General features: G+C 43.8%; 2 protein-coding genes across 6 annotated transcripts in view; both read right to left on the bottom strand.

Annotated features, from left to right (window-relative positions):
- ST3GAL4 (ST3 beta-galactoside alpha-2,3-sialyltransferase 4) overlaps window positions 1–17,338 on the bottom strand; it is a 128,625-nt gene extending 111,287 nt beyond the window's left edge. For 4 of the 5 annotated variants that reach the window (XM_081961318.1, XM_081961310.1, XM_081961316.1 and 1 more), the window contains exon 1: window positions 17,213–17,338. The gene's annotated coding sequence lies outside the window, so the exon portion shown is untranslated. The remainder of the gene's footprint in view (window positions 1–17,212) is intronic. The other variant, XM_081961312.1, reaches the window with a different exon arrangement.
- A 6,441-nt stretch (window positions 17,339–23,779) lies between these two features.
- DCPS (decapping enzyme, scavenger) overlaps window positions 23,780–26,185 on the bottom strand; it is a 63,507-nt gene continuing 61,101 nt past the window's right edge. The window contains exon 6 of the mRNA XM_081961321.1: window positions 23,780–24,204. Coding sequence (XP_081817447.1) covers window positions 23,938–24,204 — 267 coding nt within the window. The 3' untranslated portion in view covers window positions 23,780–23,937. The remainder of the gene's footprint in view (window positions 24,205–26,185) is intronic.

The following is a 26,185-nucleotide window of genomic DNA, read 5'->3' as shown; positions in this document are numbered from 1 at the left end:
GCTATTTTCTTAGCAACGACCCCGTTACCTGACCTCCGATTTGTCTTCCTATTGCTGTCCTCTTTTGCGGTGGCAAGCCAAAAGAGAATTAGAGAATGAATTAGAGCAGAACCATGTTCTGCCATCTTGCCCGGTGAATAATGTGCTTTTTTTGTTGTTGTTATCTCACGGTGTATTTTTGAGCGAGGAGGTGGGAATGTGAATCAGCTATTGTATAACCTGGACTGAAGAATGATCCCCATCTTCTGTCAGCAATGGTCCTCCTCTTCTACTGGGCATTGGAGAGATGGGAAAGGAAGGAGGCTCCCGTTTAACCAGTTTCATGACAGGACCTGGCCCTAGGGATCTATGGGGTGACAGATGTTGTGGCGGGACTGCCCGCACATCTGGATTATTGCACAGTATCAGCTGCAAGATTGAATGTGGGGCATAGAAACTGATTTATGAATTGGCTAAGAGGAAGCAGCAAAACAATAAAAAAGTGTCTGGGTCTTTGCTGAATAAATCCTAGTTCAGGGATGGCTAACCTTTTCCAGAGCAAGTGCCTAAAGAGTGCGCGCCCAAACCCCAAATACAATGCATGGCCCCCCACCGCATGCCCGCCACACCATCGGGTCTGCGGCAGGGGTTGGTTCCTGCCAATTCTAACCTCTTCTGTAGAAGAAGTTCCACAAATCTACAGTGCCATTTAGAACCGTTTAGCTCCCTCCCCCCGCCCATCCGCACATCATCAAGATGAAGAGTGAGAGGAGGAATTCTGGGAGTTGAAGTCCACAAGTCTTAAAGCTATCAAGTTTAAACACCCCAGGTTTTTTTTCTAAAGGGCTAGGGGTGCGAGGGTCTTGTAACTTTACAGCTTTAAGACTTGCGTGCTTCAAATGCCAGAGTTTCTGAGCCAACATTTTGGTTGCTAAGCAAGAGGGTTGTTAAGTGAGTTTCACCACATTTTACAAGTCGGCCATGCCCACCCAATCACATGGCTGGCAATCCACTCCCACCCAGTCACATGGCCGGCAAGCCACTCCCACCCGGTCACATGGCTGGCAAGCCACTCCCACCTGGTCACATGGCTGGCAAGCCACTCCCACCCGGTCACAAGGCCCGCGTGCCATAGGTTTGCCATCACGGTCCTAGTTTATCATGCTTACTTTGTTCTAAGCATGAGTCAACATGATAGTAACCTGAACTCAAGTTGTATGTGATTGTTCTGACTTTTACACAAGGCCTTCAACAACCCCTGCAAACAACATGTATTGCCACATTCCTCTTTTTAGAAAGACAAACAGCCACTCAGTCTCTTAATTATCTTCCCATGACATTTAATGCACACAATTTCCTTATTATATTCTCAGTTGCTGAAGAGTCAGGCAAGCTTTCAAAACCAGAAAAAGTGAACCTGTCGGTTCTAATATTGCTTCTAATATTCTAATATACAAGGGGTCTGTTGGTCTGCACTTGAATGCTACAGATGGCAGAAAATGCAACCTCTGGGTTTTCATAGGAAGGAGATAAATATCAATTAAACTCGGTCAATTTTTCAAGAATTGGATGGCTCTTGTGCGTATTCATTTAGGCAAGGAATGGGGGGGGGGGAAAAATGCTAGCGGTGATATTTTTAGAGAGAGCACTGTAGGGAAATGTGTTTTCAAGAGTAGGCCATTTCTTTCTCAGGTAATTGCTCAAAATTGCTCGAAAGTGAATTTTTGACCCAGAGATACAGACAGAAGAAAAGGAACCATTGTACATTAAAGTCAGCTTTTCCCAGCTTTGAGTCCAACGATAGCAATGAAAACTTTGCTTAATTTTCTAAACATATTCTGGTTGAATATGGGAGAAGCTGCAATGCAATGGCTAATCTGATGCATATTGAGTTTCGGAGGTAGGTAATGTTGCAACACAATGATCCAGAAGCGTTCCAGCTTTCCAACAAAAGTATTGTGACGTAAACCTTAGGAAGAGCTTTTGAAAATGGGGCGTTTTACAGAATCTGTTTCTTGTTTGTTTGTTTTTGCGTATAGATGCTTGGTTGCCCTTTTAAAGGATTGATTGAAACAATGCACGGGAAGAGAAAGCATATTTTAAATAAGCAAACAATATGAACAACTTTAATCAAATGTTACCAAGTGGCTGTATATATATACCCTTCCAAGTTCCAAAAAAACCTAGCCTCTTCCCAAACATCCTTTATCCTACTTGGAAAGATTCTTCGTATAGAATGTGCCATCCAAGCTGCCTGAAGAAAGTGTGGGATTCAATGAAATGATTAAAACATTCCTTTAAAAAAATACTATTGGCTCATTTTAACCAAAGGATGAAAACTAATGGACATTTGGACGTAAAATGGAAGTCCTGGGGAAACTGTGGCTGTTCGCTTTGATGGCAATGGGGTGGCTTCTCAAAGCCGTCTGCCCAGAGATGGATAGTTTTCGTTGGGCAGTTGGTTGGCCATTGTGAGAATAAACTGTTGGTCAGGATCCAATCCAGCAATAGAGGGATACAATCGAGATCAAGTGAGGTACTAATACCACTCTATAAAGCCCTACTAAGACCACACCTAGAGTACTGCATCCAGTTTTGGTCATCACACTATAAAAAAGATGTTGAGACTCTAGAAAAAGTGCAGAGAAGAGCAACCAGGATTATTAGGGGATTGAAGACTAAAACATATGAAGAACGGTTGCAGGAACTGGGCATGGCTAGTCTAGTGAAGGGAAGGACCAGGGGAGACATGATAGCAGTGTTCCAATATTTGAGGGACTGCCACAGAGAAGAGGGGGTCAAGCTCTCTCCAAAGCACCTGAAGGTCAGACAAGGAATAATGGATGGAAATTGAACCAGGAGAGATTTAACCTAGAAATAAGGAGGAATTTCTGACAGTGGGAACAATCAACCAATGGAACAGAAGTTGCCTTCTGAAGTTGTGAGAGCTTCATCACTTGAGAGTTTCAAGAAGAGACTGGCTGTAATTTTGTCAGAAATGGTGTATGGTCTCCTGCTTGAGCGGGTTGTACTAGATGACCTATAAGATCCCTTCCAACTCTGTTAATCTGTCAAATCTGTTAAAAGATGCCTCTTATATTCTTACATTCTTAAGGACGGGGGGGGGGGACGGGACCATGTGGTTTGCAATGGAAAAACCCACAAACATGCAGTTCCCGAGAAAGACAGTTTCAACAAAGGAAGTGTGTGTTTTATATGGCTTTTCAACCAAAAAGGAGAAGGCTGAGACTTGCATGATGAGAAGTCTGCTGCTTTTTCAGAGATTGTGCTTGCTAATAACAAACAATTCTGAGGGGATTATTATTTTATATTTATTTACTCCTATCCCGCCTTTATTGTATTTACAAATGAACTCAAGGTGGCGAACGTATCCAACACACATTCCTCCTTCTATTTCCCCCCACAATAACCACCGTTCTGTCAGGTGAATTGGGCTGAGAGACAGTGACTGGCGCAAGGTCATCCAGGTGGCTTTTCATGGCTAAGGTGAGATTTGAACTCATGGACTCTTGCTTTTTTAGCCTGGTGACTTCACCATTAGACCAAACCGTCTCCTTCTAGATCCAAAGTCATCCTAGATCCAAGTATGGGTATGTGGGAATATTATAATAACACACATACCAACATATACATATGGATAAAATCTTGAGAGAGAACGCCAGAAAACTATCCAAAAGAAATTTAAGCAACTGGAGTTGGCAAGGAATATTCTGGAAGAGAGAATAGAGGACTCCATACTGCAATGCAGCTCATCCTCAACTTACAATGATTTGTTTAAATAAGTGATTGACAATTACCGTAGTTCTCAAACTTATGAACACTGCAGCATTCCCCACAGTCACATGATCAAAATTCAGGCGCTTGGCAACTGGCATGTATTTAGGACGGTTGCAGCTTCCAAGGTCATGTGATCACCATCTGCAATCTTGCCAGTTGGCTTCCAACAAGCAAAGTCAATTGGGCGAAGCTGGATTCACTTAGTGACCATCTGATTCACTGGACAGCAGCAGCTATTTGCTCAACCGTGCAGCCAAAAGAGTCATAAAATAGGGTGCAAGTCACTTAACAACTTGCCTTGCTTAAGATAGGAAATTCTGGTTCCAATTGTGGTTATAACTTGAGGACTATCTACATTTTGTCATAAATCACATTCAATACAATACAATACAATACAATACAATACAATACAATAGTAGAGTTGGAAGGGACCTTGGAGGTCTTCTAGTCCAACCCCCTGCCTAGGCAGGAAACCCTATACCATTTCAGACAAATAGCTATCCAACATCTTCTTGAAGTCTTCCAGTGTTCCTTCCTTCAATGCTACATTCCTTCAATGCTAACATTCCTTCAATGCTAACATCAATGCTACATTCAATGCTATATTCCTTCAATGCTAACATCGAAGGTAAGCTGAAGCCCACCAAAAGGGACAAAAGGTTTTGATCTTTTATCCCACAAGTTCCTTCCTGGGAAAGGAAACCAGATGCAGAGAAAGACTTTTATTGGTGAGCATAAACGGCCAACATTTCCATGTATTAGTTGTGAATTAATGTCCTGCTTTAATCAAGGTCACTCTAAGGGATGTACAAAAGTAACAGCTGCAAACAATGCAGGAATAACAGTAGCACAGACTAGCGGGAATTCAATACATAATTACGGTAAAAGGTATAATTCATATAATAATCCTGGCACTGTCCTCTCTGCAGCACTGACGTTCCAAAAACTTTCCAGAACAGCCAAGATTTTGCAAGCCAGGGGAGTTTCATATGCAACTTTGGTTTTTTTATGTGGTTTAAATGTAGTTCTTCTAGGAATGACTTGTATTTTTGGTTACTGCCCAGATCTTTATGACCCAGCCTAGCAGGGCTTTTCAGACAATAAATAGAAACAAGAGCTAAATTGGGGGGAAATCTCTTCCAACCTGTTTGAAACTACAATTGGGTTCATCCCTGGAAAACTGAGATTAAATGCTTTCTTGGCAGCATCTCGCTGAAAACGGGTTGCTTTCTGTTTTACTTAAACAGTTTGCGAAACACTGGTGGAAGCTCAAAAGAAACATTGCACAATTATTGAGTTATCCAAGCTGGGAGGTGAAAGGCAACGTATTTATAAATTGCTTCGCACTCGACAAACATGTTTTGTTAGGGTTTTGAAGAGGAGTGGATGCGAAGGGGAAAAAATCTATTTTGGAATGTATGCATGAACATGACTTCTCTGGAAATACCTGAAACCAAATATTTTATCCCCCCCCCCCCCCCCCCGAAATCCAGGTCAGATGGAGCAGCCATTCAAGGAAAAGACACAGCTGCCTTAAAAGTCCTTCCTGACCGACGCTACATGGGCTCCACGCAAGCTTGGTCTGCATCATGTTTGCCCTTGGGTTTGAATCTCTGTACAGACCTAGTTCATACAGCCATCAGAAATAATCGCTGAAATTCGAAATACATACCTCAGAATTGTGTCCAGCCAAGGATTCACAATCCCGAAATAAACAACTCACTTTTATCATAGGCTAAGATCAGAGCTGGAGTTGTTTAAGTTAAAACTAAAGCAACTATTTGCTCTGTCGCCTATGTTCCACATCACTGGGGAACAATTTGGCTGCAAATTCATAAATACCATTAGCCTTTCATGTTCCCCATTTGGCCGCTGTTGCTGTCTTACTAAGAAAGGTTGCATGGTCTCTTGACACACTACGATAACCTGGAAGTGTTAGAAAAAATACCAAGGGTAACTGAAGCTAGAAAGTGTGCATTTTTTGCCCGGGGAAACAGTTTGGGTAGGTGAAATTTAAAAACCCACCTTTCTCTACACTCTACACTACAGGAACAGACCATAAAATAGAGGAAGGGGTTGGGTGGGAGAGATGAAACAAAGTACCACAACCATTGTCATTTGTCGCCAACTGAAGCCATGCATTGGCTATCCTGTAGAGGTGGAGAATGGCTAACAGCAGAAATGGATAGCAATCATGTTAAGGATCACCTTGTCAAAATGGTCTATTACCCAACCTTTTGCATTGTGATCTGATGGCCAAAGAATTTTATATCTGGGGAAAAATGTAAGTGCATCATGAATGAATCCAAGGCACCTGGGGGTAGAACAAGAAGCAATGGGTGGAAACTAATCAAGGAGAGAAGCAACTTAGAACTGAGAAGAAATTTCCTGACAGTGAGAACAATTAATCAGTGGAACAGCTTGCCTCCAGAAGCTGTGAATGCCCCAACACTGGAAGTCTTTAAGAAGATGTTGGATAGCCATTTGCCTGAAACGGTATAGGGTTTCCTGCCTAGGCAGGGGGTTGGACTAGAAGACCTCCAAGGTCCCTTCCAACTCTACTATTGTATTGTATTGTATTGTATTGTATTGTATTGTATTGTATTGTATTATTGTATTGTATTGTATTGTATTGTATTATTGTATTGAATCCTATTGCAATATGTTTGCCATGCAAGTTTCAGTTGCTAAAATTACTAGTTCAGCTTTTGTTTCGACTGTTGCGGTCTATTTAATTGGCATGGAAGTCTGCACAATTCCAAATAGCAGGTGAACGACAGTAACACATCAAGCTTATAAATATAATCAATAAATGCTAGATAGTATTCAGAAAAAAAAAAAAGTGTCATCTTGGGCACTTGGCCATTTCCCATTCAGAAACTGTACATTAAAAAAGCATTATACATGCCTTTATATTCTAGGATTTGAAGGACTCGGCTATTGAAGCCATCATAGAGGACTTTCTTCTGAACCCAGATTTTTGTTTCTTAAAGAACTTTCCTAAGGTCTAAACAGTTGAAAATCTAAAGTAAATAAAGATATTATGTATGAGTGACTAGCTTTAGAAAAGTATATCAGCCAAACAGTCTTAACAATACGGATGGAGCTGTGCCTTTAATAAGAATCCCCTTTCCATCAAAACAATGGAAAGAAACTAATCAGGAGAGAAGTAACCTAGAACTAAAGATGAGAAAAATTAAACAGTGGAATGCCATGCCTTCAGAAGTTGTGGATGCCCCATCGCTGGAGGCTTTTAAGAAGAGACTGAATAGCCCACTTGTCTGAAATGGTATATAGGATTAGGGTTGGACTAGAAGACCTCCAAGGTTCCTTCCAACTCTGTTATTCTATGTTCTTTAAATGAAGCGACACAAGCAGTCAGAGTAATTTACACAAAGGGGATCCAAATTCGGTCCAAGGTGAAATGCTTCTGCCAAGCCACTTTCTATATTCCAGAAATTAAATTGGCTTACATCTCTGCTCTACAGAATAGGTTCCCTGCCAGAAAAATCTTCATTGGTTTACTATTTGACTGCCTATTTAAAAAGAAAAAACATCTGAGTAGTTGTTAACCTGAATTTTCTGGGACTAAATGCCACCCCATTTTGACAAGTTGGTTTCTCCTCAGCTAATTTTCGTTTCAAACCTATCATTTATGAGTGCTTTATGTATCTATCCCGCTTTGGTTTCCACCACGTCTTTTAGTCCTCCTCCAGCTTTTAAGCTTCCTAAAAATGTAGGTGGCATGAACATGATAATAAAAATCCTTAGCACTTGTGTGAGATTAGAGGCAGAAAAGGTTTCAAATTATATTTCCAATCCTAGTCCCTTAATACTCTCTGGGCTAGTGGTTTTCTTGCAGACATTTCATTACCACACTAGGTAACATCATCAGTGGTCCACCAAGCCTACAAACCCAAAATACCACCAAGCTCAGAGAGCACCAAGGACCCCCCCCCCCCAGTTCAATTCTGAGTTCTGAGTTCTCTTCTCTTCTCTCAATACATTTCCAGACATTGCCTGAGTTCAAGATTTATATACTTTTTTGCCTGCTTGGAAGCCAGCAGAAGTAAAATTTGATTGTAATCCAGAACCTTCTGGTATGGAATGAAGCCTCACTGAATTCCATTATAAACATTCATGTCTTAAATCGTATACAGGCAGTCCTTGACTTCCAAAAGTTCGTTCAATGACCATTGAAAGTTAAAACAGCACTGGAGAAAGTGACTTATGATTGTTTTTCACACTTACAGCATTCCCATGGAATTTCCCGTGATCGAAATTCAGACACTTGGCGACTGACTCGTATTTATGACGGTTGCAGTGATTCCCTTTTGCAACCGTCTTGACAAGCGAAGTCAGATTCACTTAACAACTGTGAAGCTAACTTAACAAGGGCAGTGTGGTTCACTTAACAACTATGGCAAGGAAAGTCATACATTGGAGCAAAATTGACTTAACAAATGACTCACTTAGCAATTTTGGGCTCAATTTGGTTGTACGTTGAGGACTACATATATACGTTTTATTTGCATAATGTATCGCAACCCACAAACTCATTTTTTTCATGCAGAAAATAGGTTTGCTTTAACGTGCAATTTCACTTTTTTAAAAATTAATGTCATTTATCCATTTGGATCTGAACTGGGAGCCAACAACTCAGCTTTGTCCTTCTGTTCAAGACTGTAAAAACTATATCCGAAGATGTTGCTCGGTTGTTTGCAACTTCTTGCACAATCAAAAGCGGGAGGAGAGCTACAGAAACCAACTAATTACAAGGCTGTGTGACCTTTCTACCAATGGCAGATTATTTTGCTGGTCCTTTGCCTTGTGCTCTTAATGTTTCCATGTCCAGATGATTTAAAAACCCAAAACATTGTGCAACCTTAAAGAAGAATCTACCCGTAGCCCACCCAATGGCAGAAAAAAATGAGAACCAGGATTTTTTTGCAAGAAATGCCGCAGCTTCAACTTGTCTAGTACATCGCCCAACCTCCAAGCACAGCCTATTTCATAATAATCTTTTTTTTTGGGGGGGGGGGGTGTCCTTTTTTTAATGTGCCTTCAATTGCCTTCCTTTCATCTGCCCCCCAGAGACTGACCAGTTCCAGAACCAATACTGGCTCAGGAATTCTTGTTCTTGAAGTCCAAAAGTTCTCACAACTTAGGAAGTTGTGAGAGCTTCATCACTTGAGACTTTCAAGAAGAGATTGGACTGCCATTTGTCAGAGATGGGTAGGGCCTCCTGCTTGAGGGGGTTGGATTAGATCAGGGGTCACCACCTTTTGGACCTCAGGGACCACTAAATTCATCATTTCAAATCCCGTGGACCACTAATATGAATTAGTGATGGGATGGGGTCCTTCAGGCACTTAGCTTGACTGTCTGTTAACAGAGAGAAGCACACTGGGTCAACCCTAGGTTTGCTGTCCATTGCAAGTAGGAATCTCAAATACGGCCCAAAACGAATGTTTCACTTATAGCCAGCCCAAACGCTACATTGGTCCCCTGCAAACTCTGTCTTTCGAGAAGCCCGGCCGAAGTTTCGCGCACTGAAGCCCCTGGACTCCCAGGGAGGAAGGGAGGGAGGGAGGGGCTGGAGCTACTAAACAGGCAGCCAAGCTAAGTGCCTGAAGGACCCCATCCCGTCAGCGAGCAGGAGTAATTGCTTCGGCAGGCCATATCTGGCCCAGGGACCGTAGTTTGAGGATCCTTGATTTAGTGCAATATTAAAAAATGCAAAAATGCAAAGGTTTTTCTGCGGACCACCAAACTTTTCTCGCTCACCACCTGTGGTCCATGGACCACCACTTGGTGACCGCTGGACTAGATGACCTCTAAGGTCCCTTCCAACTCTGTTAATCTGTGTAGCATCTGTGAAAAGTTACCATCGTTGCCCTCCCTGATCAAGGAAACACGGAATGCCCCCAAAGCCATGATTAAGAGCAAACCTCTCAGATAGGGATGGGGGTGGGGGGAGCATTGCAAATATCTGATGATAAATCCTTTGGCTAACGAGCTGCCCACTTTGCGAAGCCATAATAGGCAATAAATCCTGCCTTTACCACCAACAAAACTATGCTTGAAAGAAACCAGTTTCCCCTCTTTCTACTTTCTGCATTCCATTATGTTTGATTAATGTAAAACTCTCAAAGGCACAGAATCAGTCACCCCAGAATTTCCCCCATTTTTTCTTCTCTTTCTAACCACTTCCCGTTGGAAATTTATAGCTGGCTTCATCAGCCCACCCACCAAAAGACAAACCATGTTTTCATAGCTTAAGGATGAGTGCTTGTTTTCTACGCGGAGTCTCATTGCCTTCAAATAAAATTAGCAATCTCCTGCCTGAACCCTTGAAGTCTTGCTGTCAATCATCCCAACATCCCCCATCTTTGATGGGCAAAAGGATTGAATTCACATATTAGATTCACACAGGCAACTAAAACATATTTTGGGGTCGTTGGTGCTATCTGAGCTTGGTGGTTTTCTTGCAGATGTTTCATTACCAAACTAAGCAACATCATCAGTGCACTGATCAGGCGCACTCATGATACTAGCTGGTTTGCTAATGAAATGACTGTAAGAAAACAATGAAAGCACCAAGGGCCCCACAGTTCAACAAACGTTGATGTTTATATGCACACTGAGAGCTTATGCACTGGAGACAAATTCCTTGTGTGTCCAATCACACTTGGCCAATCAGAAATTTTCTTTTCTTTTTCTTCTTTTTTCTTTTCTTTTTCTCTTCTCTTCGCTTTTTTCTTTTCTTTTCTCCTCCTCTTCCTCCTCGTTCTTCTTTCTTAACTTGACCTATAAATATTCTCTTCGGTCACTAAACACATTATGTGCTAAAAATCAAAGAAATTGCACAAGGAGTCAAACCAGCATGGCAGTTTTCAAGACTCCTAATGTATACCATCCGGTGAAAATACATCTTCGGTGCAAGTAAGACAATGAATATTGGATTGCCTCACTTTGCCAAAAGATTAAGTAATGGGAAGAATATGTCTTTTTGACAATTCCACGTCGGTTCCAGACCATAGCACAGAAAGAGATGGTTGGACAGAGAAATAAGGAACTCTGCCATTCTGGTTTTGCATAGTGGACAAGCTGGCTTGAATTCCATAGATCAGTTTCTGCATCTTGTATAACATGTCAGAACTGAGGACTCTCATATATCCAGTGGTTTTGGGCCTCCTTTTCCAAAAGAGGTCCATGCAACCGTTGGTGAGAAACCTTAAAATGTCCTTCTTAGGCAGGGACAGGAGTTTCCCCCACCATTTTGGAAGATCTCTGTCTTCCCTGTGAACTCTTGCATTGAATTTCTCTACGTCTTTGCAAACACAATTGAAACATTTAACTGCATCTTCCTGATCCTACTAGCCCATTTTGATCCTCCACCTCAGCAGGTGTCCATGCAAGAGGCTGGACAAGTACTGATATTTTAGGATCCAGGGGTTGGGAACTCCTGGGAGATGTTTCAGTTGTTCTTCAACCACAATTCCCAGCAGCCCCACCCAAAATGACCATCAGGAATGTAGCAAACTGCTGTCTATCAACATCTGGACAGGCTTCCCTATCCCTACTTTGCTCCTTCTAGCCCCTTTAGCGCAGAATAATCTTAAAGGAAGGACCCAAGGGCTTTAAGCTTCCCTCTTTGTGGCCCCCAAGCCTCCTCGGATCCAAAATGTTGAAAATTCAGGGTACAACGTCTTGCCCTTTTGAAGCAGAAATCACACTCCCATAGGCTTGACAGAGTGAGTTGCAAGGCGCATCCAAAATTAAATATATTTTTCTGCATATCTATGTTAAAGATTTCAGCAACAGCTGTTTTTAAACTTGTTTTAAACTTCCTCCTTCTGCCCAGCGCTTTCCTTTTCTTGGGAAGAAAGATGACACAGCCTGTTTATAAAACTTCTCACTTCTCAATAAAAAGAACTACACCCTTTGAGTATCTGTTTCAGCCAGGCCTCTCAGAGTGCGCCAAACAGAACATAACATATATGATTTTTTTTTTTTAATCACTGCTCCGTTTTTCTAGTTTTTTAGTTAGGTACTTCTGATTTTTATACTGACTGGCTAGTTAGCAAGACTGTCCCATGTTGAGAAATTAGTTCATAAATGCACTTTATTAGAAATGTTTCTTGGTTCATACGAAGCTTTGAAAAGTTAATATCTATCTGTTGCAAGGAGGTTAGAGTAGAACAAGAAGCAAATAATGAAATGCACTGAAAAAACATTTCATTTGAGCTCCCCTTCCTTCTATGCAATGAAAGACTAGCTTTGTTTGCTCTACATAAATGAATTTGTTTAAATTATGTGTACTTTCTTCTTCCACATAGTTCTATTGACCTCGCCAATTGCTAGCTATAATCACCCCTTTATGAATGGCTAGAGTTGTGTTGATTATTTCAGATCAAATTCTTGTTGGAATATTTCATCCATTGCTTAGATAATTATATGAACTCAAAAGCATGGCGTTTTAGTCATAATGCCTTGCTGAATCTTCTTGGGAATATGCAGATCTCATTCACACAAATGTCATTGTCACCCATATTGTCTATTTTTGAGTGGCAGCTCCCTTTATATACCAATTTGTTAGAAAACACTATGCTTGGGATATGAGATGAAGACAAATAGACCCCCATTAGAGCCACTTACTCAGAGATGTCTACTTATATTTTTGTCACTGAGCAAGTATAGACGTATCTAAAGAGATATTTGATTCAAGCGGTCCTCTAAATCAGTGGGTCTCAACCTTCCTAATGCCACGACCCTTTAATACAGTTCCTCATGTTGTGGTGACCCCCAACCATAAAATTATTTTCTGTTTTCCGTATTTTTTTGAAAATATGTGTTTTCCGATGGTCTTAGGCAACCCCTGTAAAAGGGTCGTTTGACACCCCCCCCAAAGGGGTCCCGACCCACAGGTTGAGAACCACTGCTCTAAATGTATCATGAGATTCCTTGAATTAAGTTGCTCTTCTTCTTTTTTTTTTCCATCTCCTTTTAAACATTAGTTCACTGGTACTTTATAGCTTTCCACCCAAGAGATGCGAGTATAACTATTTCTGCCTAGTTCTTCCACATTAACCAACGGTGGGTTAATACAAACCATTAAGTCCTTATTGTTTCCTTAACCATGGCTTGCATAAACCACAGTTCGCACAACAAAGAGAACCAAAACTTAACCAACCAAGTTTTGTATAGCTTAGTCCAAAGATAGCCTGAGATTTCTCCTCCTCTCTTTCTGTCTTGCATGCAAATCGTGAGCCCGCGGAGGCAGTTTTCTTCAACTTTCAACAAACCTCCTATGTACATAAAAACACAGCAGAAGATGGGAGTTCCAGGACTTCCAGGATATCTGGTCATCTGACATAGATGTAGTCTCCTCGATGTAAATGATTTCTGCAGAGGAGGTCCACAAGCTAATCCACGGTTTCCTTAAGTACAGGTAGTCCTCGACTTACAACAGTTCATTTAGTGACTGCTCAAAGTTACAATGGCACTGAAAAAAGGTGACTTATGACCGTTTTTCACGCTTATGACCATTGCAGCATCCCCATGTGATCAACATTCAGCTGTTTGGCAACTGCTTCATATTTACGACGGTTGTAGTATCCCGCGATCATCTTATCTCCTTTGGCCACTTTCTGACGAGCAAAGGCAATGGGGAAGCCAGATAACAATTATGTTATTAACTTAACAGCTGCAATGACTTACTTATCAACTGTGGCAAGAAAGGCTATAAAATGGGGCAAAACTCACTTAACAAATGTCTCACTTAGCACAGAAATGTTGGGCTCAATTGTGGTTGTAAGTTGAGGAGTACCTGTACAGTACATTGAATTACAGTAACTGAACTGGCTGGGTACCCACTGGAAGGATTAGCTCAACAAATTGAGTCAAAAGGCAAATTTAAAGTGTTTTCTGAATCCAGCCAACAAGGAAATATTTTACTTATCTCCACCAAAATTCTGTGGTTGTTAAAACTATAGGAGGGCTTCAACTGACTAATCTTACATCTATAGCTGAACTTCCTGTGGTGAACGGTAAGCTGTAAAGTCAAGACAACAGAAGAAATATAACATGTTCCTTCTTTCTTAGCTGCTCCTTTTTGGTACAATACAAGCAGAGAAGCAAAACGGACATTCTGGTGGTGTTGTGGTTAGAATTTGGGCCAAAGTCATTCACTGTGTCATTGCAAAGATAAAGCGAAGAACTATCAATATCACCTCTAACCTCTTAGGGAAAAGGTAAACCATAAAAGCAATCAATACATGAATAAGACAATTTTGTTCTGGCAAGACCTAAAATGTTTTAGCTTTCATGCATGACCAGAAATTGTCAAGCTGAAAGGGTGCCATTCTGCATAAAAGACAAATGACCCAGATTTCAATTGTCCAGGTTTATTTAACAAGCCTAAAATAAACAAAATATTTTTTCTGGTTTATTGGACAGTGAAGTTGGGCTCATAATACTTAAAAAGCCTGTTATCCTGTTAAGGGGAAATTGAATTTTGAATTTATCTGTGACCCCTTTCTAACATTCTCATACACTAAAAGCAGGATATGTACTGTGTGTGTATTTATGCCTGCATGTGTATATATGTTTCCCATTCATTTATATACTTATGTTCTCAATTACCAGGCCAGCTCTCAGGGGTTAACAACAGAACAATAATAAACATCAAAGCTAAATAAAACCCATCCAGACTAAACTACACCGATCATAAAGCTATCAAAAGCATAAACAAAGAAAACATTACAGAAAAAAAAGCAACAGAAAAGCAACCAAGATGTACAACTAGAAATGCAATTTAAAAAAGCAGACAGATCTCCAATGCCAGCAATCCAAAACAGAGAGCAAACTGGCATGGCTACCACGATGGGAAAGCAAATGAATAAAAATACGTTTTGAGAATTTTCTTAAAGCTTGCAAAGAAACCACCAAAGAAATGGAATCTCAAAGTTTTGGTGCCGTCACTGAAAAGGCCCTGCCCTAAGAAATTGCCCACAATCATTTTTCCAGGAAGGCCTTCAAAGAAAGTTTTCTGCAGATGAGAGCAATAGCTCTTAGACTTACTGTACCTACTGCTTCACGGTGCTTTTACAGCCCCCTCTAAGCAGTTTTACAGAGTCAGCCTATTGCCCCCAACAATCTGGGTCCTCATTTTACCAACCTCGGAAGGATGGAAGGCTGAGTCAACGTTGAGCTGGTCAGAATCAAACTATTGGTAAGTGAGCAGACTCAGCCTGCACTACCACATTCTAATCACTGCACCACCACAGCTCTTGATGGTGGTACAGTGGTTAGATGATGGTTAGATGACCAACCACGATGGAAGTTGCAAGGTGTTGACCTATGGAGGTAACCTTTCCTTTGAGTAGGAGGCACATGAGCCACAGAGAAATGTATATGTGCATCTTGACCTTGCCAAAGAAGGGCACTGAAATCTCAAAACAGGAATTATACATGCCTATAACTCCAACTCAATGCCCTCAATACGAACCTAGCTGCCACATTCTGAACCAGTTACAATTTCCTTATGCCCCCTCAAGGACGTAAGTGCAATAATTTAAGCCAGAGTTAAGTAATCGGCAGGTCCAGCAACCACTTCAGTTCTCATTCAGAAGCGGTGCAGATGTTAACCTCTGGAAATGTTAGTTACACAAGCAGCGCACTCTTCATTCTTGAACCCATTGCTCTCAGGGAGAGGAGGGTTCCTAAAACAGTCAAAAACTGAAGTTTCACAAAGTATTCCAAAGACTCAGGAAAGCGAGTTTCTTCCTCCTACATACACCCATGTGTTTTTTTTTAATCATTCAGGCTTAGTTCTGAAGTAAAGCGCAACACAACCAACTGTAGAGATTCATATACAAAAATGTTAACCTGAACCACTGAATCACTTCCCAACGTCATAAAACCTGCTATAATGTGAGCTTAACTCCAGACTTTCACAGACCATAGCAATTTTTTAAAAAAAAACAACCACCATGCAGTTTATCCGGTTCCCATCACACTATTAAACTTGGGTCTGATTCATTTAAATTAACCAACCCAAGAATACTTTTTAAACTTTGTAAGACGCATTCTAAGTACCATCAGCGAGAAGCTGCTGGATAAAAATGAAGGAGATCATCACATACAGATGTTCCCGAATTACAACTCCTTCCCCAGTAGCCAGGTTGATAAGCATGGTAGTGTGGCAATATCCAAGGGCCATATAATGTCTATAATACCCAAACATGTTTCCTACATGCCGGGAGAAACACCCTTCTTTGAATTATGTGCAAAGGCCAAATGGCTTTTAGCAGTTTCAACATTGACCTGTTGCCGATGCTGCTGTGAAAGGAGACAGCCCTTTCTTGTGCCTTCTCCCCAGGTTGTCACACTGTGACAAGTCAAACTTCACAACCATCTGAAAAAAAAAGCTACTGCTTGAGGCAAGGCACTCAGCAGTCTAGGTGGGTCTCAGACAGAAGGTCTCCGTTTCTTCTCCAGCATTCGAGGCCATGTCACCTGCGTTCAGTAAAGCTCCAGAGACTTTTGAGCCTCCTCTTGGTGGACCGATTGAAGGTCTGTCAGGGAAGGAGGGAAGATCAAGGGGATGAGGACGAGTTTTGCATCCAGATGGCTCAAGGCCTCCAGAGATGGAAAAGTAGAGGAGTAACCTTAACTCAGTAAATAACTCATCCTAAAACAGGCTTTGGGGTTTCCTACTGGAGTCCAAACCAGAAGCAAGAACAGAAGTGATGATGCTCAAGCAACCTTCTGTTGGGTCAAAGCAATGGCAAGCCAGCTTTGTTTGGTCTGCCTTGCAGGGCCAAGGCCATGCCCACAGCCAAACACCAACTAGCCGACCATTTGCTCCTCGGGAAGGGCATCCAAAGCGCCCATTCCCAGCTCCTTTGCTCAGATCTCTTTCTCTCCTGGCTTCCCAACAGCCACACAGACACAAAGAAAGGAACAAAAGGGAGGCAGAGCCCAGCTACAAGTTGGAACACATTTGGAGACGGGTGCAGATGCGCCCTGGGAAGCCAAGCTGCGGGGAGCCCGGCAGGCGAGGAGCCCAGCGCCTTTTTTCGCAGGCTGGGAGATCCCAAGCCGGGATCGTTTCCAGCCCGGATGGACCGAAGAATCCCAATGCTCGTTCAGCATCAGGCCGAGCGCGCTGAGCGCAAGAAAGGCAACCGTTCTCGGCTAAGGAGGCAGGGCAGCGCGGGCATCACGCCCCAACTAGGGAAGCCGCTGGGAGCAGCTGAGGCGAAGGGGAGGGAAGGCGCCCCGGCCGCCTGAAGGATGGGCAGGATGGGCAAGGATGAAGAGGATGCTGCTCCCACCAGCCTTACGGGGAGGAGGCGGCCGGGAGCCCCGGGCCCCAATCCCAGCTCGTCCCTGGCAGCCCCGCACAGCTCCAGCGCAGCCAACTTACCCTTCGCCACCAGCCATCCTCCGCGGCTCGGGAGGAAGCGGACAGCGGGCGCGGGCCGGCGAGCAGCGGCTTGGTTGTAATCCAAGCGGGGAGGCTGGCGAGGCAAAGGCGGAGGGGAGGTCGTTGCTCTGCAAAGGAGAGTCCGGCGCCTGCAGCTTGGGCGCCCCGGCGAGCTCCGCTCGGCAAGCGGCGCCAACTCAGCGGAGGAGGAGCGCGGCGCAATGGGCTGCTGCCGCGGCGGCTGCAAGTTAAGGCAGGGCGAGCGCCGGAGAAAGAGCGAGGAGGAGAAAGGCTGGGGCGACGGAAAACGGTCCGCCCCTACCTTGGCCACGCTTGCGCACAGAGGGAGCAGCCCCGGCTCCGCCGCGGTGGGCAGGCGAGGGGGGCGGCCGGGCGGGCTCGCCTCGGCTCCGTCTGCCGGCCGGGAGTTGCTTCTGACGGGCGCTCGGGGCGAGGGCCGGGACGAAGGAGGCGAAGTCCTGGAGGCGCCGGCTTAGCGGTTGTTGTCTCTGCTGACGGTTCGAAGAGGCGCGGGCTCCGTCAAGCCGGGCTCCGAGCCGAGGAAAGCGAGCTTCACTTAGCGAGGCTTCCCCGATGCGACCGCTGGCCTGGGTTGGCCGAACGGTCCCGGGTCCTTTGGGGTTCCGCGCGAAAATGAGGAGCCCGGAGCTTGCTTTGCACGCGAAGGTTTCCCTCCCGGGCGGGGATGGGTTTGGGCACGGCGTGCCGTGGGGATGCAACAGTTGTAAGCGTCTCGTCCCACGTTAAAAGGTGCCGGCTGAACCCGGGGTGGTTGCTTCGTGGGAGGAAAAAAAGCAGGTGAAGGTTTTCCTTTAAACCTTAGTTTCCGGAACTTGCCATTCCTTTGCATGCAAGACCGGACCGGACCGGCCAATGAGCACATATTCCCACAAATTCCAAGGCATCTGAAGGCCAGATAAGGAATAATGGATGGAAATTGGACAAGGAGAGATTCAACCTGGAAATAAGTAGACATTTCCTGGAAACTTCATCACTGGAGGGTTTCAAGAAGAGACTGGACTGCCACCTGACAGAAATGGTGTAGGGTCTCCTGCTTGGATGGGGGGGTTGGACTAGATGACCTGCAAGGTCCCTTCCAACTCTGTTAATCTGTTAGAAATCTATTAGAAGGGTGTGGAGAAGCCCTAATGTATTCCAGAGGGTCTGGTCTGGTCTGATCCGGTCTTGGCCGGTCCGGTCCGGTCTGGTCTGGTCTTGCATGCAAAGGAATGGCAAGTTCCGGAAACTAAGGTTTAAATGAAAACCTTAATCTGACCAGACCGGACCGGACCGGCCAAGACCGGACCAGACCGGACCAGACCAGACCCTCTGGAATACATTAGGGCTTCTCCGCATCCTTCTAATAGATTTCTAACAGATTAACAGAGTTGGAAGGGACCTTGCAGGTCATCTAATTTGATTGCGATTAGATTTATTAGAGTTACATTTTATCCAAAGTATCACGCGACATCTCCAAACTTGCGGGTTGCTGCACGGAACAAAACTAGAGCAAGTTTTGCCAATAGCCATGCTTTATTTGTGCAAGTTGATCAAGTCTGTAAAATGTTGGCAATTCCTACCACCAGTCGCTCACCACCATTCTGGGGCTCATAGCCCACAATTTGAGACCATGGCTATAAATCATGGTTAAAACAAACCATTGCTTTTGTGTGAAACTCCCCTGCCTGCCTGCTTAATTCTCTCCCTGTCTACGACCAGCGCTGTCTGCTCCAACTTCAGCTGTGTAAGAAAAAGAGATTCACGCTTGCCAGCTGCACAACCAAGTGGTTTTTCTGCACGACTGCCAAGTCTAGTCACACTCTGGGAATTCCAAGGAAAAGTCAGACAGTTGTTTCATCTCCCATTCCACTGAAACACAGAGTAGCTTTGATTATTTCAAGCCCTAACCCTTTGTTTCAAAAACCCATCTTACGTTTTTGTTTTTTTTAAAAAGCACCTGGACATCCTGAGTTGTACACATCAGTTCAAAGGGCTATTTGGTTTGCACCACAGCATATTCTGATTGTTATTTTTCTTCCGGAGACCACCCCTGAAAAGTCCCATGTTGCACAGAGTACATATCGCAGAAACCTTTTCGAAGTGTACTGTCTGTATTCGTGACCTGTGTTTTTATCATCGCTTACAGCTGAATGAAAACGCTTTTGCAGAAACAGTTCTATCAGACTATGTTCACAGAACATGTGAAGTGGAAGATCTCTTTCCCACCGCACACAATCCTTAATAGCAATAGCACTTAAGACTTATATACCGCTTCACAGTGCTTTGCAGCCCTCTCTAAGCGGTTTACAGGGTCAGCCTTTTGTTCCCAACAACCTGGGTCCTCATTTTACCCACCTCGGAAGGATGGAAGGCTGAGTCAAAATTCTGCCTGGTGAGGTTCGATCTGCCAAACTGCAGAAGTAGCCTGCAGTACTGTACTCGAACCACTGCACCACCGCGGCATAACCTTTTATTTGCAGAGCATTGACTTAATACTGGGCCAAACAATCCACAACCACCTGGGCCATGCGCATCTCCCGGGCCTTTTGTTTTGACACTCCAGAGGACTGCAAAAAGGTGCTTCGAAGCATCTCGATCAGGGGTGGAGATCTAGATGCTTCCATGCTGGCTCAGGAATTTTGGGACTTGAAATCCACAGGACATAAAGGGCCATAGTTCCCCCACCCTTGATCTAGAAGCAAGAGCATCACACCTGTCAGCTACTTCTCAAAAGAACGTCTTTTCTTCCCCAATTAACCAGGTTCAACCTGTTCAAAGTGTTGCACAAAGCTATGCCTCCAAAGCCTCTTTCTGCTTTCAGATCTAAAGTCTTGCACAATCCCACTATTTTAAATCCCTCCAACTCCTCCCAGCCAATTATTTTGGCCCCACCCATTCATGTCCTATCACCATATCCCCAGCCAGGTAGTGGTGGTGATCCTTGGAAAGGGTTCTCCCCTCCCTTTTTATTTGTTTGTGTGGGTGGGGTAAGAGCAGGCCTTGGCCATTAAAAAGTGACCTATCCCCAGCCTAGCCTGTTTGTGAAACCAGCCAATTGCAGCGTTCAGCCAGGCACAAATATTATCTGTCTTAACACATGTTTCCTTGCTTCTCTACTTTCACTTGGAAAGCCTATCCTTCCCTTTGGGGGTTCCTGTTAAGGATGAATCACAGGGATGTCGCGGCAACTGTCATGGATGACACACTTGGAAAGAGGAGCTATTTTGCTGTGCATCTCCGCGAAACCAACTGTCCTCGGAGGAAAAGTAGCCGTGCCATCTGCTCTGGAGAAAGCAATGGCATTATCTAAGCCACGCCAGTGTCAAATTCCACCACAGCTGTTATAAAAACCATGAACAATTAAGGACTGGCAACCTTCTCTTTTTCCCTCCCCATTCCCCTTTCTTCTTATGCTGCGTCCCTTTACACCGATCAGCCCAAATGCTGTTTCTCACTACTGCAGAAGCCGTGATGGCAACGATTTAGGTGACAGGGTGGGCTAGTGAAGCTTTAAAAGAAGCATTAAGCATCGAAGTTGGCAGGCATAGCCAACACTCCAGAAGATAGGCTTCAGTTACAGAAGGATCTTGACAGACGTGATCCCTGGGCCCTATCGAACAAAATTAAATTCAATGGTGAAAAAAGCAAGGTTCTACATATAGGTAGGAAAAACCAAATGTACAGGCACAGTATCGGTGGTACCTGGCTCAATAATAGTAACTGTGAAAGGGATCTTGGGAGTCTTATTGGAAAATCCCTTAAATATGAGCCAGCAGTGTGCTGCAGCTGCCCAAAAAGCCAATGCAATCCTAGGCTGCATTAACAAAGGGATAGAATCAAGATCACGTGAAGTATTAGTCCCACTTTGGAATGGCCACACTTGGAATACTGCATCCAGTTTTGGCTGCTATGATGTAAAAAAGATGTTGAGACTCTTGAAAGAGTGCAGAGAAGAGCAACGAAGTTGCTTAGGGGACTGGAGGCTAAAACATATAAAGAACAGTTGCTGGAATTGGGTATGTCTAGTTTAATGAAAAGGAGAACGAGGGGTGACATGATAGCAGCGTTCCAATATCTCAGGGGTTGCCACAAATAAAAGGGAGTCATACTGTTCTCCAAAGCACCTGAGAGCAGGACAAGAAGCAATGGATGGAAACTAATCAAGGAGAGAAGCAACTTAGAACGAAGGAAAAATTTCCTGACAGAACAATTAATCAGTGGAATGACTTGCCTCCAGAAGTTGTAAATGCTCCAACACAGGAAGTTTTTAAGAAGAGATTAGACAACCATTTGTCTGAAGTGGTGTAGGGTTTCCTGCCTATGCATTAAAAGAACTCCAAGGTCCCTTCCAACTATGTTATTCTGTTAAATACGGGAAACAGCCAATCTAACTGTCCCAAATTGGATAGACTTAATTGTGCAAACCCACACAGAATTAGCCTCTGCCAAAATTGTGAGTCATATTGATATACCCCAGGCATCACTTCCCCTGTGCATAGGGACCTTTCATTGTTTAAGTTCTGTCTCATGGCACCGAATTTGGGAACAGCTCTCTTTTGATTGACTCAGCAATGTTCTCGCTCATATCTAGATGCCAGACGGTTAATGCTGTTCTTACCATCTTCTTCCCCTATTTTCTCTTTGGCCTGTTATGCCCCAGTTCTTTCCCTGGCAAGTGACAGTAAATCAATATAGAACACATTGGAAAAAATTAGCAAATGAGTGTTGCAGACCATACCTACTCATCCTGGCCCAATTCACAATGAAAACCCAAATGAATCTGTTAGTTCTGGGCTATAATTTCCTATACTTAAAACACAGATCAACTTTGAAGACTTTTATTTAAATGAAAAAAACCACCCCCCAGGTGACAAATTCAACATTTGGTTGTTTGGCAGCTGGCATATATTTTACGATGGTTGCAACATCCCAGGATGAAGTGATTGCCATCTGCAACCTGCCTAGCCAGCTTCTGCCAAGGAAAGTCAACGGGGGCATCTGGATTCGCTTAAGCACCACGTGATTCATTTAACAACTGAAAAGATTAGCTTAACAATTGTGGCAAAAAAAAAAGTGCACTGACTTAAAACTACCTTGTTTGGCAATGAAAATTCTTGTCCCGGTTGTGGTTGAAAGTTGTATTAGCAAAAAACTGTCGTTTTTTTTTCTTAGTTCAAGCCATCTAAATCACTAAATATTTGCAGTTTGGAGAAATAAATCGTACCTTGATAGAAATACTAAGAGCAATAGAAATGGAGTAGAATTCCGCATTCTTCTGCATTTTAATAGTGGATTCCTTCTGCAAGAACAGGTCAGTGTCACAGCAACAGAAGGGGAAAAAACAGGGTCTGTGGGGAAGAAGGCTGCAGCAGCATAAAAGGTATTAAAATACCTTTATTCTTTCTTTATACCTTCTTTCTTTTTTCTTAATCCATTCTTCTACACTCCTGACAGCGAAAACTCCCTTTTAAAGATTGGGCTGGCTCACCCTAGCATTAGCAGAGCTGCTACGATGTCATGTAATTTTAATTAACATTAAAACACATGGATTTTAGGATTTAAAAAAAATGCTGAGGAACAATGCAGTTGTTTTACAGGAAACACATGGTCAGTTTTATTGGAACAAAAAGTCACATAAGGACTTAGGGGAATAGGCAATGGGTGGCCTTCCAGATGTTAGTCTGCAGCTGCAATCTTCCTTTACCGGCTAAGACAATGTAAAGTTGGAGTTTAACATCTGGAGAAAACATGCCCCAACCCTAAGCCAGACAGGCCAATGCAGCGTCTAGATACTATCGACTGAAAAGCTGGAAAATGAACGAGAAAAGAAAAAGAGAGCTAATTTTCATAGACTGAATTGATTTGGGCTTTTTGTGATGTTTATACAGCACCCCCATGCATTTTTCATTTTACTGTTGTTTTAAGATGTGGCTTTCGTCCAGATTGTGTGTAGAGCAGGATTTCTCAACCTAAAATGATGGCTGGGGAATTCTGGGAGTTGAAGTCCACATAGCTTAAAGTTGCAGAACACTGATATAGAGCTTCTTTCTCCATTCATGGTCCTTGGTAGCCAGTGGTCCAGGTGATCAACAGTAGTCCAAAATAATCTGGAAAGCAATCAGCCCAGGGAAGGCAACCAGGGTAATGTCAGGTATTGTTGCTTTAAAAGAAGGACAAATATAATAGAGTATTGTAAGATTTAGCAGGAGGAAATAGAAACATGAAGCACATATACTGTTGCTTGCATCGTTTTCTGCATCTTTTTGGAATACAATGTCCATAATTTGCCACCACCACAGAAGCTGGTAGGGCTGAAGAAGACAAGTCCATTGAAGGGCACCAACCTGCTGAAATATCTGCAATGTCAAATCCTTGATCCACATAGCACAAGAATGGGATCCCTGTAGCCTTCCAGATTCTGTTGATTTTCAAACTCTTATCAACTTTGGCCATTATTTATGCTGGTTTGGGTAAATGGGAACTGACCCAAAAACAGTGGGGGCTAGCTAGGGGACGGAAGATACATCTGGAATTCCTGAACACGGCTATGTGTTGATTTTTTTATTTTTAAAAAATCTTCCAATAGAAAAAAATACAAATTAAAACAAACCCCAAAATATCTTACAGGCCATATAAAGGTATCCTCATTTCTTGTTTATGTATATATTTTTTCCTTCCAATCTTTCTTCAACATCTTCAGATGTTCAGGCTTTACCAGCTTCCTGGAATTTCTTCAGCAGAGGTTCACCTGCTCGGATAGCAAAGGTCAAGGGGCACTTCTGATAATACTGGGAGTCCAGCTCCAGATGATACATCACATCGGAAAGCAGGAGGGCCCTCTCCGCAGTGCACCCCGGTGCATCGTAGCTCAGGGCAGTGAAATGCACGTGGAAGTGGAAATAGGAAGGCTGGTAATGCAAGTAAACCCTCAGCTGGGTCTTTGCAAGGCCAAAGCGCTTTTGTATGGCCTCCTAGAAGAAACAGACAGTAAGTTAATGATCATGTTTAAAAATGGACAACTGCTTAGCAACCGCTTCGCTTAATGACCGAGCTGCTGGTCCCAACTGTGGCTGCTAAACGAGGATTACCTGTAAGGCAAAATATAGGGTAAATGATGAAATGTATCAAATGAGGCATGGCAGAAAGAAAGCGGATTTCGTTTCGTTTTTTTTTTTTTTTTCGTTTTCTAAACTCTGGAACGAGGGATGCTTTGGCTCGGCGGCTAAGACGCTGAGCTTGTCGATCAGAAAGGTCGGCAGGTCGGCGGTTCGAAACCCTAGCGCTGCATAATGGAGTGAGCTCCCGTTACTTGTCCCAGCTACTGCCAACATAGCAGTTCGAAAGCATGTAAAAATGCAAGTAGAAAAATAGGGACCACATTTGGTGGGAAGGTAACAGTATTCTGTGCACCTTCGGCATTTAGTCATGCCAGCCACATGACCACGGAGACATCTTCGGACAGCGCTGGCTCTTCGGCTTTGAAAAGGAGATGAGCACTGCCCCCTAGAGTCGGGAACAACTAGCACATATGTGCGAGGGGAACCTTTGCGTTTACCTTAAACTCTGGAATCTCAAAGGCCAACATATGGTGGAATTTATTTCTGCTATCCGCACTGACAGTTCACTGGGATGCTTTAAATGCTTACAATAACCACTAGGTAGTTATTTCTGTTTCTCTCTATTATTTCAGAAGGAACATGAGTGAGAGAATAATTATGTCGCTTTTGGTTGCCCATCCTGCAAACTGAATTTCAAACCGGATAATCTTTGGCCAATGCAACAGCTATTGTCCTAGTAAGCAGAGGGTTGGTTTTTTTTTAAATAACTCTGCTACCTGAGCACATCACTGTGTCTAAAACACATCCTGGACTCTGATAAGGATCAGAATTGCTCTCGTTAAGAAAAGATAATCTCTTGCAGTAGAGAGAGGCCCGTGATGCAGGATGCCGACGGAAGGCCTTCGAGAGGCCTTCGAGAGGGCCGTAAGTCGGCTGGAACGGCGCCCAGACCAGGAGGGGAGGCAGGTTGAAGCCAGGACTAGCTGCTGGAAGCTGTGGAAGCTGTGCTGTGTGCTGGAACCAGGCAGAAAGGGGAAGAGGGGCAGAACAGGGCTTCTGCAGTAGGGGCAGAACAGGGCCTGTCCTGGAAACAGGCAGGAGCCCCCCCCCACCTGGCAGACTAAGATCTATTGCCCCCCCCCACCTGGCAGACTAAGATCTACTGTCCTTTTGCAAACTACCTGCCATGGCTTGTGCCCAGGTGCCCCTGATGACTATAATCTGCCCGCTTAACATCTGGTATCCTGCTGACTTCCTGCTATTTATGACTTATGGCATTTCACCTGCCGGGCTACTCCTACTACCTCTCCCTCTCCCACCCTCGCCATCTGCTATTTTATAACAACTAGCTACTACAAACTATCTGCCCTCTTCCGCCCATAATGGACCGCACCCAGGCCTCCATCTATTTATTTACCATCCATCTTCCAACCGATCACCTGGCCAACATAAGATCTTCCCACCTAGTTGTGATCGTGGACATTTCTTTCCTCCCATTAGATCCTGGCTTATTGATTTTAACATCAACAGCACCCTGACTTTGTCATAGCTTTTTACCATTACGTATTCGAGGTTGAACTTGCTCCAGCTGCGGGAATCCCCCCTCTCGCAGGCATGGCCCTTTGCCCCCTCCGGGGCCCACCTTGATGACGGGTTTGTGAACCCAGAGAGGTGGAGGAAGCACAAACTTAGGGGGTTTTTAATGAAATGTTTTCTATCCTTTTTAGGGGGCTCCAGGGTGGGGGGGGCGGGGGCGGGTGGGTCAGATCAGGAGCGATGTGAGAGCTGGGCCTCCAGGTGTGGTCGTGAGCAGAAGGAGCGGAAGGGAGGAGGAGGGGGAGGATATCATTCCTATACAGGGCTCTTTAATTCCAACAGTCGCAGGGAGGTGCAG

This window comes from Natrix helvetica (assembly GCF_964273705.1).
Source record: "Natrix helvetica genome assembly, chromosome: 8".
Classification (NCBI taxonomy): Eukaryota; Metazoa; Chordata; class Lepidosauria; order Squamata; family Natricidae; genus Natrix; species Natrix helvetica.
Note: the sequence above shows the minus strand (reverse complement) of the source record. Positions and strands in the feature narration are given on the sequence as shown.